Raw genomic sequence first — 17,099 nt, forward strand, 5'->3', positions numbered from 1 at the left:
TCAAACTCAATGCAAGTTTACATCTCAATTCTGACTTTTTCCCTCAGAATTGCGTTAGGCCTAAACTTGCAATCGCGAGTTATACAGTCAGTATTGCGAGATGTAAACTCGCAATTCTGAGAAAAAAGTCAGTCTTTTCCCCCCTTAGAGTTGAACTTTATCTAACTCGCCATTGCGAGATAAAAAGTAGCAATTGCCTTTGTTTATTTTGTATTCAGTGGCGGAAACAGCTTCCATAGTTTTTGCAGTGATGCCATAGAAGAACCATTTTTGGTTCTTCAAAGAAACTTTAAAAAATCTTAAAAAACCCTTTTCTACAATAAAGAACATTTTTGTGGAAAGAAAATGTCCCATGGACGTTAAAGAGATTGGTGTGTGTATGCATTGATTTTCTACAAAATTCAATTTGAATCAATCACCACCGGGAGGCGCTATTTAATACCTGGTTATGACACACGCAGTTCAATGTAGCGCCACCCCATCGATCGCCTCTCCTCTGGCGGGACACCAGACTCTCCAGCATCAACATCATCCAGTTCTCTGTAACTTCACATCCAGAGCAAACGAGCTACAGTCATGACCATCAACACACTCAGTCAGGATGGAGTGCAGCGACAGCAAATGCCCTGTTTGACCAAGGTAAGACCCTAAAACTGTATTTTCATTTAGCAGTTACAGTCTTCGATCCAGATACTGTCTTTCAGCAGAAGAGCCTGAGCTTCATAATGCTGCAGCTGTTGCCTGTAAATCACAGGAACTTTTCCTCACATAACTGAAAATGTGAGAAAGTCCTAAGAGACTAAACTAAAGTTTGTTTACAGAAAATGTTCTGTATGCATTTGAACAGTTGTGTTTGGATTTTCTTAGGATACTTATATAACGATTTATATAACAACATTCCTTAAAAATTAAGTAAACAAGTTATCCAATTCCTCCTATTGCAGTATATTTATTTGATTTATTATTATTCCCTGTTTTAGAATTAAATCACCAAAAATAATTGTATGAAATTTTACATAATGGAAATGTATTCAAATTGATTTAATATTTGACTATAATAATAAAGTTAATGTTTATCAAGGTGTGCATCCTGTTGGTATTTATCTCTTTATTACTGTAAATGCATGAATAGTTAAATAACACAGTCATTTTTTAAGCAACAATATAAAGATATATTTATTTAAGGAAAAATGTATCTTTTTAGATTATTTTACTTTATGTTTTTTTTTTACAGTTTTAATCACCTTTTAGCTTTTGTGCAGTTCACAAATAGTTATGCTTTGTGATAAATATATACATATTTTTATTACAAATATTTCCTGTATATTCACATACAGATGGAGCGCATGATCATATCCATGCAGGACCCTGATATGGGCATCAAGTTGCGCAACCAGCGTCTCCTCATTACGGTCATACCACACGCCATGACTGGTGAGTCTCTCTCTCTCTCTCTCTCTCTCTCTCTCTCTCTCTCTCTCTCTCTCTCTCTCTCTCTCTCTCTCTCTCTCTATGTCACTCTCTCTTTGTTACTCTCTCCATGACTGCATCAAACTTCAAGCTTCACTCTCTCTCACTTGATAATCCCATGACATGACTCTTCCGCTTATTTTTCCAGCCTGTGGCATGTTATGGCACGATTAGAGAGACAGCTGAGACACAACTAGAATAGTTTGTCATTATTATTGTGGAAATACTGTACATTTATCCATGCATATCTCGGAAAGTCTTGAGTGCGCATGTGCACAGTGAATCAATAGAAGCTTGCGCAGTGAAATTAGACTCCTGTGTGTGCTTTCGGTCTCTGCACTCATTTTTCTGGCTATTAATTAGTCTAACAGTGAATGTTTTGCCCCTGCACCGATCTCTCAGAGGACACAGGGCTACGTGGTAATGAACAAATGACTTTCTTTGGCAAATCAAAGAAGTTAAAGTCACTTCATCAAAGGCGACACTTAATCAAATGTTTAGCCTATTTATATAACTGCTTTATATAACAGTAGTTCATTGAAAAACAAAACATAAATGCTCATTCTATCCAAGCTAGGAATGGGAACTTCCAGCTGTCTGAATATTAATATTAATAAGCTTGGTGCTGCTTATTGCTTACTGGTCAGTTCTGCTGTCAGATAGATAGATAGATAGATAGATAGATAGATAGATAGATAGATAGATAGATAGATAGATAGATAGATAGATAGATAGATAGATAGATAGATAGATAGATAGATAGATAGATAGATAGATGTATTGTATCTGTGTGTGCTTATGTTGACAACAATCCTCTTTTAATTTTATACAGGTATAGACATTGTTGAATGGCTGATTAAGAAATTTTCTATCTCTGATGAAGGTAGGACATTAATATAACTATATTTTAATTATTTATGTTTGATGCATAGCTTTGAGCTTTATTGCAACAATGACATGTTTATAGTCAAAGGATTTTATATATATATATAGCCTGTGTGTGTAATAATTTCCATGCTATCTGCTGTGGTGTATTTCTTTGAGTTTTCCAGTCACCTGTGTGTGGTTTATATGGAGTACCCTCTTGGGATGACATTATTCTCCATGTTCTCTCCTGAGGGATTTCAAAATGTACTCCCGCACACGCACACACAACACATGGGTAGCTAAATTGCTTATTAAAGTTGCTTTGGCACACTAAAGTCAGATTTTATGTCATCTGAGCTGAGTTGTGTGGAAGATTTTTAATAATAAATGCTCAAATGTCACGCAGTCAGAGGACAGGCTCAGCTCTGAAAGCCCTAATAAACAAGTAATGCCGCACACAGCTGTGTCTGCATTAAACAAGACTCCAGAGAGTTTGGCAGATCTGTGCACTGCAATGAGGGAACACCTTCTGTAGGCAACGGTTAGATTGAAATCTATAATTTCAACCAATATTTAGTTTATATTTGACCTAGAAGGCATATGTGGGTGTTAGGGAAATAACTAGCTAGATTCTAGCTGATGTAAGCTGTGTTCCTATAGCACAAACAGTAGAGTATGGTGCTTGCGATGCTTAGAAGATGGGTTTCAATCCCAGATTATGAATGAACAAAAAAAGAATATAGTATATAATAAACAGTGTAAGTTGCTTTGGATAAAAGCATCTCTCAAATACATAAATGTAAGCTGGTCTTTGCCTGGATCAACAACAAAGCAGCTACTAGGTGATCAGGCTGGTTTTTGGAACATGTTAATGACCAGCTTGAATGAATCTGTTGTCATCTTTTGTTGTAATGTTTTTTTTTTTAATGAATTATTTACCTGATTTACATTTTTGTTCAAATTTTTTACAAAAAAAAATGAGTATGATGTGTGAGTATATATTTTGTATGTGAATAATTTTTTTATTTTTTTATTTAGAGGCATTGCACATTGGACACCTCTTTGTGAAATATGGATACATTTACCCTTTAAAAGAGCCTAGACACCTTATTCTGAAAGCTGATGATTCACCATATCGCTTTCAGGTAAATATATACACACACACACACACACACTTACACAATATTGATTCAAAAATCCAATGCTATATCAGCATTTGTTAAACTTCCATATTCAAAAACAGCACATCTCAGTTAATATCTGTCTCTATCAGACTCCGTACTACTGGATGTCGACATGCTGGCCTGCTTCAGAACTGGACTATGGTGAGATCTACCATAAGCATGATTCACATAAAATGAAAAGTCTGTCATCATTTACTTACCTGCATGTTCTGCCAAGCCCATATACAGTTACTTCAGATGGCTCAGGCTGATAGGACCTTAACTCAGTCTGCTTGCAATCACATCATTCTCTATAGTGCACTGATTGGTTCCTGCTGTATCAGTAGCCAATGAGCTCTCTGCTCAACTTTCAAACACTTGGTTAGCATTTGCTGTAGCAGTTTGCAGCGTGCTTTCAGAAACCCTCCACCTTCCCCAGCTCCCACCTGTATAAAGTAGATCTGCTTCGGGTGATTCATGTACGCTATATTGTACAGCAGCAGCATGTCTTACTTGCTAACAGCAGCGTGTTGTGTATTTATTGGCAGTAGGAAGTCTCGTACTTGCTCTGCAGCAGCAACAATAATAACAACAGCAGCAACAGGGCCTAAAATGAACACTCACCAAGCACCAAATGCAAGTCAAAATCAGTGTTGGCGAGTGTATGAAATTGTCTCACTCGCCAGTTGGCCGGTAAAAATTTTATGATTTTTAACAATGCATGAACATGAACAAGCATGAACACCGCTCTGGAAAGTTGACCGGCCAGCTTTGCATCGTCACGAAAGTTTAAGCCTTGAAAGTTTAAATTTTTAAGTGCAAGCGAAAGGGAGCTCATTTCGTTACTCCCACGCGCGCACATAAAGCCGCGTCTCAGACACCGCGCAAATAGTAAACTGAGCTCTCTTTCACGTCTTCTTGCACTTGAGCGACAAAATTATGACAAAAAATAGAGAGGATCTAAAAAACATAGTCGGTTATGTCTTAAGTGAAGAAAGTAAACTCATGTGTACAGTATCAGTATATTAGATCCGTGCATTCGCTCTTAAAATGACAGCAGCCTAATATTCCTTCTACTGCGGTGTTTTTAATGTTAATCAAACAACAAAGGAAAGGACAAAGAAAACATCACTCACTGTTCTTGACTGAATAACTTTTGTAGCTTTAATAAGGATTAAATGACATGGATGTTTAATTTATAAAGTGAAGACTATGCAGTTATTTTACACTTACTTACTTAAAATTTATGTAGGCTACTGTTAGACCTACCTGAAAAACACTGTTTATTTCAGTTGTATCTGTGTTATATTGTAATTTGCTTGAAATTTAATTATTTGTTTTTATTTTATTACTGACCGTTTACTTGTCTTTAATAATGTTTTAAATTTGTATTAGTTAGGCTAGTAGTTTTAGCTGTGGTATAAAAATTGGAATAAATATTTGTGAATTTTTCACTGGTATCTGAAAGTTTGGTGTCATTACTACCTGTTTTTGCTAAAAAAAAAAGTTTCATGGTCAGTAAAAAAAATATTTGGCCAGTAATTTTTCTTATATCACCAGCCATTGGCAGGTGTGGCAGAAGTTAGCCAAAACTACCATGCCAAAAACTCAGAGAGCTGTCATGACAGAAATGCATTTCTTTATATCATGGAATACAAAAGGACATATTCTTCAGAAGGTGAATATATTATTTATATATTTATTATTTGTATGTGTTCTAGCTATCTACTTGGCCAAGAAGAATATCCGAAAACAAGGAGAACTAATTGAGTATGAAAAGGTATGTGGGTCAAATGCCAATCACACTCTTCAGTAAGAAGACTGTACAATGAAGTCATGAATCCATGGAGCGATCTGTTGTTCAGTTCTCAATCTCTGTCTTTGTTAGGAGTGCTATAATGCTTTACATAAACGCATCAACCACACCTGGGACTTTGTTGTGATGCAGGCAAGAGAACAGCTCAGGTAACTCTTCTTTTCCAGCACACACACAATATATGTTTCCTTCAGCCTAACCCTCTATTCCACATTTAGTTTCAATTGGTATTGGCCTCTATACTACTATTTTAACTTTTCACTTTAATTTTAAAAGAAATTAATTATTTTAATTCCGCAAGGATGCATTCATTTGATAAACATTAAGTAGCACAACCGTTTTCAACATTGATAATAACAATAAATGTTTCTTAAGCAGCAAATCAGCATATTAGAATGATTTCTGAAGGATCATGTGACACTGAAGACTGGAGGAATTATGCTGAAATTTCAGCTTTGCCATCAAAGAAATATAATATAATGTATTAATCGTAAATACTAATAATATTTCACAGTTTTATTGTTTTTAATATATTTTAATTAAATAAATGCAGCCTTCTATTAGAAACATAAAAAAATCTTTATGAGCCGAAAGTATTGAATGCTATTGTAGTAAAAAAAAAAGGTTGATAATTAAAATTTGTATAATACAAAAACCTCACATGTAGTGGCTGTATCCAAATTCATTCCACTGTTGCGCAAAGCTGCTTCAAAATTTAAGCAATTCCTAAAAAAATATCCAAATAATTAATAGGACTCGATGTTTTAAAGTTTCGAATGTTTCAAGTGTCATGCGCTAATAAATATTAGTCATATTCTTTGGATTAGAAAAGCTTTTCGGAAGGTTGTTGTCCAGAGCAAAATTATTTTGTTATTGCATGTTACTGTACTTCTGTACATTTGCCTTATGTTTTATTCCCTTATGTTCAGGGCATCAAAACAGCGTCGGAAAGCAGATCGTATAGTGCTGGAGTGTCAGGAACAAGCCTACTGGCTAGTGAACAGACCTCCTGTAAGTACTGAACACTATAAACTCACCACACTAAAAAAAAAAAATACCATGGTATTCTTTGAGTACCATGGTATTGCCATCAGACAGCATCACCGTTCCATGGCTATATATATATATATATATATACACTATGTCCCCCATGCATTTGTTAGTACATAAATTAAATAAATAAAACAAAGTAGCATTCTGCTTATTTGAAAAAGTATCTCACATACAGTATTATGGGGTAAATTTAATTACTTGATCCTTTAAAAAAATCAAGTTTTATCCAAGCCTTTTAGAATAGTAATACAGAAATTCAAAGCATATCAGACAGCAAGTATACGATGCTTAAGCAGCGACAACATCTGCGCCCGTCTGGCAAATGCCTTCATATCTGTATCCAGCTTCTGCTTATGAAATATTCAGCCAGTCAGTTAAAAGCATCGCAAAGCAGAGGAAAAAGGGGGAAGGGGACAGAGCACGAGAGAAAGGGAGGGCAGAAACTAGCAGAAGAAAAGAAGAAATAGAGTGGAACACATTGGTGCCTTCAAAATACATTCACACATGAGTGCAAAAGATATGTGCATTGCTTAACATGAGCTTAAGTGTTAAGTGGATGAAATAGTAGAATTGAGAGTGAACCGGAAAGACTGTGTTAAAGACACAGTCTTTGTGTGTGTGTGTGTGTGTGTGTGTCTGTGTGTGTGTGTGTGTGTGTGTGGTCCTGGTAATCCCTACATTATACACAAAGATACCAGTGAGTTTTGACCTTGTGGGGACACTTGTGTGTAATGTTTTTGTTTTGTTTTTTGAAAATGTAAAAATGCAGAAAGTTTTCTGTGATGGGTAGGTTTAGTGTAAGGGGATAGAATAAACAGTTTGTATTAAAATCATTGTGTGTGTGTGTGTGTGTGCTGGTATATCTCTAATGGTTCCATCTTTTGGCTGAGCGCTTAAGAGGATATTCTATTACTAAGTGTATGTGTGTGTGTGTGTGTGTGTGTGTGTGTGTGTGTGTGTGTGTGTGTGTGTGTGTGTGTGTGTGTGTGTGTGTGTGTGTGAGAGAGAGAGAGAGAGAGAGAGAGTGTGTTTCTCTTGCACTCCTGCACAAGGGCATTTTAACGAGGAATCCAGATGATGATTTAATCTGGGATGGATTTAGAGACCATTTCATTCCTATATTGTCACTGTGTGTGTGTGTGTGTGTGTGTGTGTGTGTGTGTGTGTGTGTGTGTGTGTGTGTGTGTGTGTGTGTGTGTGTGTGTGTGTGTGTGTGTGTGTGTGTGTGTGTGTGTGTGACCAAGTAAACCTTACATTATGGGGACAAAATGTCCCTGCATAGATGGAAATACCCGAAATCCTTGTCCTTGTGGGGACATTTTTTGTTCCCATGAGGAAAACAGCTTAAAAATCATACTAAGTGATGTTTTTTGAAAATGTAAAAATGCAGTTTTGTGTGATGGGTGGGTTTAGGGGTAGGGTTAGTGTAAGGGGATAGAATATACAGTTTGTACAGTATAAAAATCATTATGTTTGTGGATAGTCCCAATAAAACATAAAAATGTGTGTGTGTGTGTGTGTGTGTGTGTGTGTGTGTGTGTGTGTGTGTGTGTGAGTGAGTGTGTGTGTGCATGTGCGTGTGTGCATAGAAATGTTGTAAATCCACCTGCCAGACATTACTGTGATTTGGGTTTAGTTTAAAAGCCTTGAAAAAAACAAGGCTCACATTATTTTTGTCTATAGCTAAAAAAAATATATGGACAATGACTGACATCTATTCTATGATGTTTTAATTTATGAAATATTTTTGGGGGATGGATAAAATGATCAAGGTTGTGTAACTGTCCTCTATGGAAGCTTTTTTTATGCGTTGAATAAAAATAAATAAAAAAGGTTATTTATTTTTACTTTTTTCAACTGCAAGTAAAAAAGGTTTGCATAAAACCTTAATTAAAAAAGTTATAATATATATAATTAAAAAATACATTATATTTATTGATTTTTTTTCAATATATTTGAAAATAAATAATAAGACATTTATGCTAGCATGTATTCCAGGTCTAAGGAATAAATGTACTTTTTGTTACACTAATTGATATCTTAAAGTTGATTTAATAGATCAAGGATTTGCCACATGAATTTGGTCTTAAACATCATTATTTTCTCATTGATCTTCTGTATATCTCTTTATGATAAAATTTTTCAGCCAGGGATGCTGGACATTATAGATCACGGCCCGGAGAGAAGAACCATGAACACACGAGTGCAACTGGTCAGTGAACTGATCACCACAACACAACTAACCACACACACACACACACACACACACACACACACACACACCACACACACACACACACACACACACACACACACACACACACACACACACACACGCACACACGCACGCACGCACGCACACACACACACACACACACACACACACACACACACACACACACACACACACAAACACACACAGAGCAAGTTTCAAACATATATGAACAAACATTCACAGCAGAATCTCTCATGTTCAAGCATCATCTACAGCGTGTTTCTCTTTATTTCTGTTTTTACATCATGCATCCTTGTTCAAGTAAGTAATCTCTAAAACACTGCCTCATTTCCTGCTGTCATTTCATTTCATTGCAAGATCATATAAAGTTCAATGACTGTGCAGATTTAGTTTAGTTTATCTAATAGCAACTTTTGAGGAAATCTAATAGATGTATATGTAATTTTGTCAATTTCAGAAAAGAATGCAGAATTCTACAAAAAAGAGGTAAGTAATTTGAATAGCAAGTGTTTATATATTTTATAAATTATTTACATCAAATTATACAATATACTGTATATACGTTATAGATTATAATATATATATATATATATATATATATAATGTATTATATACAGATTGGGTTAATTTTTTTAAAGAAATGAATATATACAACAAGGACTGTTTAAATTGATCAAGAGTGACAGTAACAGTGACAGAGTGACAGACTTTTACATTTTTACCAAAAAATCTAATAAATGCTGTTCTTTTGAACTTTGTATTCATCAAAGAATCTTGGGGGGAAAAAAGTATCATGGTTTCCTAAAAAATATTAAGCAGTAACTTTTTTCAACATAGATAAATAATAAGAAATGTTTCTTGAGCACCAAAATCATCATATTAGAATGATTTCTGAAGGATCATGTGACACTGAAGACTGAGTAATTATGCTGAAAATTCAGCATTTAAAAAAAAAATATATATATTTACATAGAAAACGGTTATTTTAGATTGTAATAATATTTCACAATATGACTGTTTTACTATATTTTTGATCAAATAAATTCAGCCTTGGTGAGCAAAAAAGGTTTCTTAAAGGTACAATATGTAAGGATTTTGTATCAAAATATCCAAAAACCACTTGCACAGTGTTATATGTTTCTTTCAATTGTGTACTTACATTATCCTAAATGTTTCCAAGAATTCGTAAATTCAGAGAAATTCACAATTTTAAATGGTGCCCGTCCCTGTTCACTTGTCGCCTGTCAATGACGTAATATCCGCGTTATCCCTGGTTTCCGTTTGTACTGCCATAGTAACCACGGCGACAGACGTGGACACCTGTGTAGTGCGTAACGTCTCGTGGCATGCTGTTGTTGTTTCGTTCAAACATTATGGACCATGCCAAGCAGACTTCGGGACAAAATGAGAAATAAAACGAGGATCAATATCAGCGTGGCGTTCTCGAGATGCCGAGAGCTCCGTGTCTGCGACAAACTTCGACCCTAAAATAATTGACGCTACATTATCCATTATTTACCGTATACAGCACAGACTGTAACTAAATTCATATCCCATCATACTTGTTTTTGTGTTTTTATGTTAAATGGCTCTAGATTGAACATAACAAGAGAAGCCTGGCGAGGAATCGTGTCAAGTCCTCAATTTGCCTTGAGAGGTACTGTGTGTGTGTGTGTGTGTCTTCACTCTGCTATAGTCTCGATCTCCAGGCTACAGCTAATGGACTGTCCTCAAAATATATTTTAAAAAGAAAGGACTAACCCTTTGTGAGGGCTTACATGTGTGTGTGTATGTGTGTGTGTGTGCAGTTACGTGAAGTACTGTGAGCAGTATCAGCCCCATGACCCAATAATGCAAGGATGCCTTCCCAGCAACCCCTGGATCACAGATGATGTCATGTTTTGGAACATGAACTCTGAAGTGTGAGTCACATTAACACATCATGAATAACCATTTTAATGTTACTTAAACTCCTGAAGTATAATGCCTGATGGTCAGTATATTGCTCTGTATAACTGTTTTCCTGAAACAGAGTTGCTCTGCCGACTAAACTGCGTGTGGAGCGCTGGAGCTTTAGCTTCATGGAGCTGCTGAACGACCCAATGGGCAGAAAAGAGTTCCTTGTTTATTTGGAGAAAGAATTCAGCGGTAAACACACACACACATACACGTACTGTGTTGGTACCATGATAAAGTTATAGCATCAGATCCTAATACCATAGTGCATGGATATATAGAGTACCATATAGAGTACAATATACTGAATAAATATTGACCAATAATCGGTTTGATCAATATTTTATATTTGTATTTTATATTTCAGTATTTGGTTTACTGATAAATGGCGCCATCTGGTGGGTGTATTGAGAATAAAACCCAACAATGCCATCTAATAACTGTTCGCAGCTAAAGAGACATGTTTAATGTAATGTTGGGCAATAATATTTGACTTTTTGTGTAAAAGCCAATCGTACTTACAGTACTGTTCAAAAGTTTGGGGTCTGTAAGATTGTAAGAAGTGTTTTTGAAAGAAGTCTCTTATGCTCGCCAAGGCTGCCTTTTTTAAAAATCAAAAATACATTAAAAAGAGTAATATTGTGAAATATTATTGCCTTTTAAAATAACAGTTTTTTTATGTAAAATGTAATTTATTCCTATGATGGCAAAGCTGAATTTTCAGCTTTACTCCAGTCTTCAGTGTCACATGATCCTTCAGAAATAATTATAATATTCTGATTTAATGCTCAAGTAACATTTCTTATTATTATCAATATTGAAAACAGTCGTGACGCTTAATATTGTTGTGATACATTTTTTTTACAGCATTCTTAGAAAGTTAAAAAACAAATATTTGAAATAGAAATCTTTTGTAATATTAAAAATGTTTTACTGTCATTTTTGATGCACACTTGCTGAATAAAATACTTTTTAAAAAATCTTAGTTGAAACCAAACATTGTATGAACGGCGTATGTCAGATACAGAAATGTTGGATGCATATTAAAACCAAAAAAGTGAAAAACTGACATAGTGGACAAAATTGTGCAAAATCTTAAATTACAAAAGACTTTTTCATCAAAGAATACCATATATTGGTCCAACAACTTGAAATTACGGTGGTATTCTTTCAAATTTTTAGTTTTGATTCCCTCGTTATATAAACATATTTTATTTTAACCCAGTTCTGAATAGCGTCGTTCCCTTTTGGAGGTTTAATAGATTCCATTTTTATCCTACTGCACACTCTGTAGAAATGAATAATGTAACAACTTTTCATGTTTCTCTCTCCCCCGTTCCCTTTCTCATCCCTCCCCTCTCATCATCTTCTTTTGTCCTCTGCTTCTCTCTCTCTCGTTATCAGCGGAGAACTTGTGTTTCTGGCAGGCCTGTGAGGACGTTCGTCACGGAGAGACCTCAAAGATTCCAGAGAAAGTGGGCGAGGTTTACAAGTATGACCTTGACAATATGTTACAATGTTAAAGACATTTATAATGTATAACTTTATAGTCATCAAAGAATCCTGAAATAAATTTTAAATATATGTATCAAAATATACATTAAAATATATTAAAATAGAAAACAGTTATTTGAAATTGTAATGTTTCTCTTTTATTGATTTTGATACAGTCTTTCCGCAATCTTTTTTCAGTGTATTCAGGGCTTGACAAGAACTTTTTTTGCTCACCGGCCACTGTGGCTAGTGGTTTTCAAAAGTTACTCTGCATTTTCACTGGCCACAATTTTGATATCACGGGGGAAAACTGCCATATAGATATTTGTATTTGGCAGCAGGTATATTAGGCTGCTGTCACTTTAAGACCTGACGCACAGATCTATTATACTGTTACACATGCGTTTTCTTTCTCAACTAAGCGCTGCTGGTATCGTGTGTCTGATATTTCGGTATTAGGGTTAGTTATTTCGAAAAATCGATATTTTTGACAACACTAGTTTATTATTTCAGATGCCTTTTTAAAAGACTACAATTGAAAAATGTATATATTATATAGCCTAAAAAATTCAACTTGCCAAAGTGGTTAGTAGGAGTGACTGGATTACATGCCACTGCTGAAATCCACCCGCATTTGGCTTTATTTGGCTAAACTACAAGTCAAGTCAACTCCATATTGACTTGACTTGGACAAAGACTACGATAAAACCTGTTGGAAAGCATCTTTTGCAGCGATTTTTGTGTGAGCATATCAGTGAACACCCCAGACCACTCTGTGAGTTTAACGTCTTTGTAAACCTCTGTATATTTAATCTGTGTGCTATATGAGTGAAAGTCTTTCATCACCTCTAGTTTGTCTCGTATTCATGCGATTCATGTGATTGTTTTGCTGAACTTTGTAACTGATCTTCATTCTAATCTATCAGGCAGTTTCTGTCTCCTGGTGCAAGTCGTTGGGTGAATATCGATAGTAAGACCATGGAAAAAACCCTGGAAGGACTCAAGCGCCCTCATCGTTTTGTCTTGGATGATGCTCAAATGCACATTTACTTCCTTATGAAAAAGGTATAGCGTTCAATTTGTTTGATCAAATGCAAAATGTGCCTGTAATAAACCTATACAACCCTCCACACCTGGGGGAGGTGGAGGGTTGCCAGCAGCCATATCACCCTGTAGCCCAAGACTGGTTGCCCACTGAAGCTAAGCAGGGTTGAGTCTGGCCAGTACCTGGATGGGAGACCTCCTGAGAAAAACTGTGTGGGTCCTAACACCCCAGTGTAGTGATGGGGACACTATACTGTCAAAGAGCACCGTCCTTCGGATGAGACGTTAAACCGAGGTCCTGACTCTCTGTGGTCACAAAAAATCCCAGGATGTCTTTCGAAATGAGTAGGGGTGTAACCCCAGCATCCTGGCCAAATTTACCCATTGGCCTCTGTCCATCATGGCCTCCTAATCATCCCCATATACTGTATATATATATATATATATATATATATATATGTATACTGATTGGCTTCATCACTGTCTCCTCTCCACCAGTAAGCTGGTGTGTGGTGGGCGTTCTGGCGCAATATGGCCGCCGTCGCATCATCCAGGTGGATGCTGCACATTGGTGGTGGTTGAGGAGATTCCCCCTTCCATGTGAAGCGCTTTGAGTGCTGAGAAACGCTATATAAATGTAACAAATTATTATAAGACCAGAGTGTGACTTCAGATTTGGACAAATTGGGAAAAGTCCATATACACTATCGTTCAAAAGCTTGAGGTTGGCAAGATTTTTTCAATGTTTTTGAAACAGTCAGAAGTCCCTTATGATCACCAAGGCTGCATTTATTTAATCAAAAATACAGTCAAAAAACAGTAGGCTAATATTGTGAGATTTGATCTTTTCTGTCACTTTTGATAAATTTAAAGGGATAGTTCACTTTGAAATTAATTTTTGATATGTTTTAGCTTACCTCAAGGGCATCCAAGATGTAGGTGTCTTTGTGTCCACAGTATTTTCAATTTTGTTATTTTTAGGTCAAACCGTTCTTGTCTGTCAGTCATATAATGCAGTCCTATGGGGTCCACCTCAAAGAGCATGCACAGAGAAGTCCAAATTAAACATGATTTAATGACTCGTAAATGTAAGTACACATTGATGGCCTAAGACACGAAACGAGCGGTTTGTGTGAGAAAACGAACAGTATTTATATCGTTTTTACCTCTTGTAAACACCGCCACGTCCAAGTACTCTGATGGCGCGGGCGCCTCTGTCTGCGCAAGCGCCGGAAAGCCCCGGAAGTGATCTCTCGCGCGTGTACGTCACTCATTGTTTACACAGAGATTTTGGACGTAAAATCTCTCTTTTTTTCTAATTTCTTTCCGAAATCGTCTTCCATTGCGACTCCCTGTATATCTAAATATGTTTAGATCTTCACAGTGAAAGGTAAAACGTCTTGGACGTGACTGTGATTAGAGGTAAAAACGATATAAATACAGTTCGTTTTCTCACACAAACCGCTCGTTTCGTGTCTTAGGCCATCAATGTGTACTACCATTTACGAGTCATTAAATCATGTTTAATTTGGACTTCTCTGTGCATGCTCTTTGAGGTGGTGACCATAGACCTGCATTATATGACTGACAGACAAGAACGGTTTGACCTAAAAATATCAAAATTGAAAATACTGTGGACACAAAGACACCTACATCTTGGATGCCCTTGAGGTAAGCTAAAACATATAAAAAATTAATTTCAAAGTGAACAATCCCTTTAATGTGTCCTTGCTGAATAAAAGTATTCATTTCTTAATTCTTTTGAACGATAGTGTAAATCAACAAAACTTCCAAGTTATGATTTGAATATTCAATATTCAATGATTTGAATATTCTTGCCGATGTTTATTAGATGTAGTTTGTGTTTCTTTGTAGGATTCGTACCCTCGCTATCTTAAATCCGACCTCTACAAGAACTTATTAGCCAGAGCCATAGTACCACAGGAAACCAAGAAAAGGTAAAAATGCAAATGGAACAACAGCTAAAGGTGCATAAAACCCATATTGATCAGTCTGCAAAGGAAGAGAAGTCTTACGAGTGTGTTTCTGTGTGCAGTGGGTTCCCGTTCATGCGCCGCCAGCGTCACTCCAGCCCTTCACCTGCTCTCGCCACACAAACCGCAGAGGATGATGGGAAGGCAAAGAACTCTGTCAAACAAAGCAATTCCGGAACTGCATCCCAGCTTTAAACATGCACACAACAGTTACTGCTATTTAAAACACTTTTTTTTTGTGCTACTTGATGTTACCTCCAGTTGTCATCTCCGGTTGTACTCTTAAAAAAAAAAGACGTTAGCTAAACCGTAGCATTAGCTAAAGGTTATTATTTAAAAAAGAATGCTTGATTCACATTTCTCTATCATAGAAGTACAACTTTTCATGCATTTCTAAGATACAATTTATGATGTAGCAATAATATAATCTGACATGTTCACAATCTCACAAACTTTCAGCTGCTCTACGAATGTTTTCTTCAGTGTTTTAAGCGGAATTTGACTTTTTCACACATTGTCATTTTTTTAATATATTTATTTGATATAAAGATTTTCCTTTCAGCTATACATTTACTATTGTCACAGTTTATGTACATCATCATATACTATAAAAATGCTTCAGTGAATACTTGAAGGGATATGATCGGACACCGTAAATCTAGTACATCTGTAGTAAATCTACAGTAAAATAAATTGTCAATAAAGTTACAGGCCTACATTTCCAATTCCAAACCTAAAAGGAGGAAACGCGTTATGACATAACAAAAGTGTAGTGTAACATTTTTTTTCACAAGTTCTTTATATAATTTTATATTCTTTCAAAGTATATATTTAAAACTCAGACACATATACAAAGGTTTGGGGTCAGTAAGATTTTTTAATGATTTTTAATGAAAAAAGTATATATATATATATATATATATATATATGTACTGTATATAGACCCCACACTTTAGAACGGTAGTGTTTATTTTTAAGATTTTATTGTCAATATCTATTTTTATGTTAATTGTGCAGCATTAGCTAATTTGATGTTAAACTATGTTTATGTAACCAAACCTAAAGTTTAATACTACTGTAAGCATTGCTCTAAAAGAAAGTAAAAAAAAAAAAAAAAAAAAAAACAACCAGCTTTAAATAATCATTCAATTATTTATTTCTCCATTTATTGGCATATAGATTACAGAACATTTTAAGAAAAGAGGCAGGAATCAGGAGCACGAATAAAAAATAAACACCACCAAAGAAACTTTAACATGTACCTTCATAAACATATTGTCTGTGATTGCACTGGTTCATTCTCACCCTAAAATATAAGTGCATATTTGTGCAATATACAAGGCCTACCATTAAAAACAAACAAGAACAAGGATTGTCAAGATAATCAATATTAAATCAAAACCAAATCCCATAAGAAGGAAGTAGAAATTTTGAATAAATGATTCATTTTATAAATATTTTATTATATATATATATATATTAGTTAGGCTCATATTTTTGTTTTCAATATCATTTGTAATTCCAATAAAAAAATGTATATAAAACATTGTAAAACATCACATTCCAACCTTAACTTTACACTTACCTCCTCTGGAAAAACAAGAGATGAATTGCCTTGCTGTTACAATTAAATGGAAAAACACAACACTGATTTACTGAGTTTTTAAAGGACAGTTGCCATGTAAATTAAAATGGCCTGAGGGTCAGAAGTACAGTGTTATGCATATCTAGAAAAAGCCTTGACAAATACAGAGGTTTTTCTTAAATATGTCTGGTTATCAGTATGTTTGATTCTCATTACAAACACACACATCTGTAGTATTTCATACTGGCATACAGCAAGCACCATTTTACACACTGGCTCAAGCAAGCACATTTTTAAGCAAGTGTAAAATGTTCTTCCATTTGAAAAAGTAAGAGCAATGTCTCAAAAAGGAATATCAAGGCTTTCAGGGAAGAAGAAGGAGGGAGGTATTTTCGTGTACATTCCTGACAGTGTTATAAAT

The 17,099-nt window shown here is 35.4% G+C and overlaps 1 protein-coding gene across 2 annotated transcripts; it reads left to right on the forward strand.

Annotated features, from left to right (window-relative positions):
• Positions 1 to 489: 489 nt before the first annotated feature.
• rgs11 (regulator of G protein signaling 11) lies at positions 490 to 15,381 on the forward strand. 2 transcript variants are annotated; one of them, XM_056263575.1, is made up of 17 exons: positions 490 to 639; positions 1,338 to 1,434; positions 2,303 to 2,353; positions 3,376 to 3,482; positions 3,611 to 3,662; positions 5,222 to 5,280; positions 5,389 to 5,465; positions 6,246 to 6,327; positions 8,516 to 8,581; positions 9,068 to 9,091; positions 10,201 to 10,262; positions 10,414 to 10,527; positions 10,638 to 10,753; positions 11,966 to 12,053; positions 12,982 to 13,120; positions 14,975 to 15,057; positions 15,156 to 15,381. In XM_056263575.1, exons 1-17 carry the CDS (start codon positions 577 to 579, stop codon positions 15,286 to 15,288), a joined length of 1,413 nt encoding a protein of 470 aa, XP_056119550.1. In that variant the 5' UTR covers positions 490 to 576; the 3' UTR covers positions 15,289 to 15,381. The 2 variants fall into 2 exon arrangements, with proteins under 2 accessions (XP_056119550.1, XP_056119551.1); XM_056263576.1 differs by lacking the exons at positions 490 to 639; positions 1,338 to 1,434 and having other exon boundaries at positions 2,307 to 2,353; positions 3,378 to 3,482.
• Positions 15,382 to 17,099: the final 1,718 nt, after the last annotated feature.

This window comes from Rhinichthys klamathensis, unplaced genomic scaffold (assembly GCF_029890125.1).
Source record: "Rhinichthys klamathensis goyatoka isolate OS25496 unplaced genomic scaffold, OSU_Roscu_1.1 h1tg000208l_1, whole genome shotgun sequence".
NCBI lineage: Eukaryota > Metazoa > Chordata > Actinopteri > Cypriniformes > Leuciscidae > Rhinichthys > Rhinichthys klamathensis.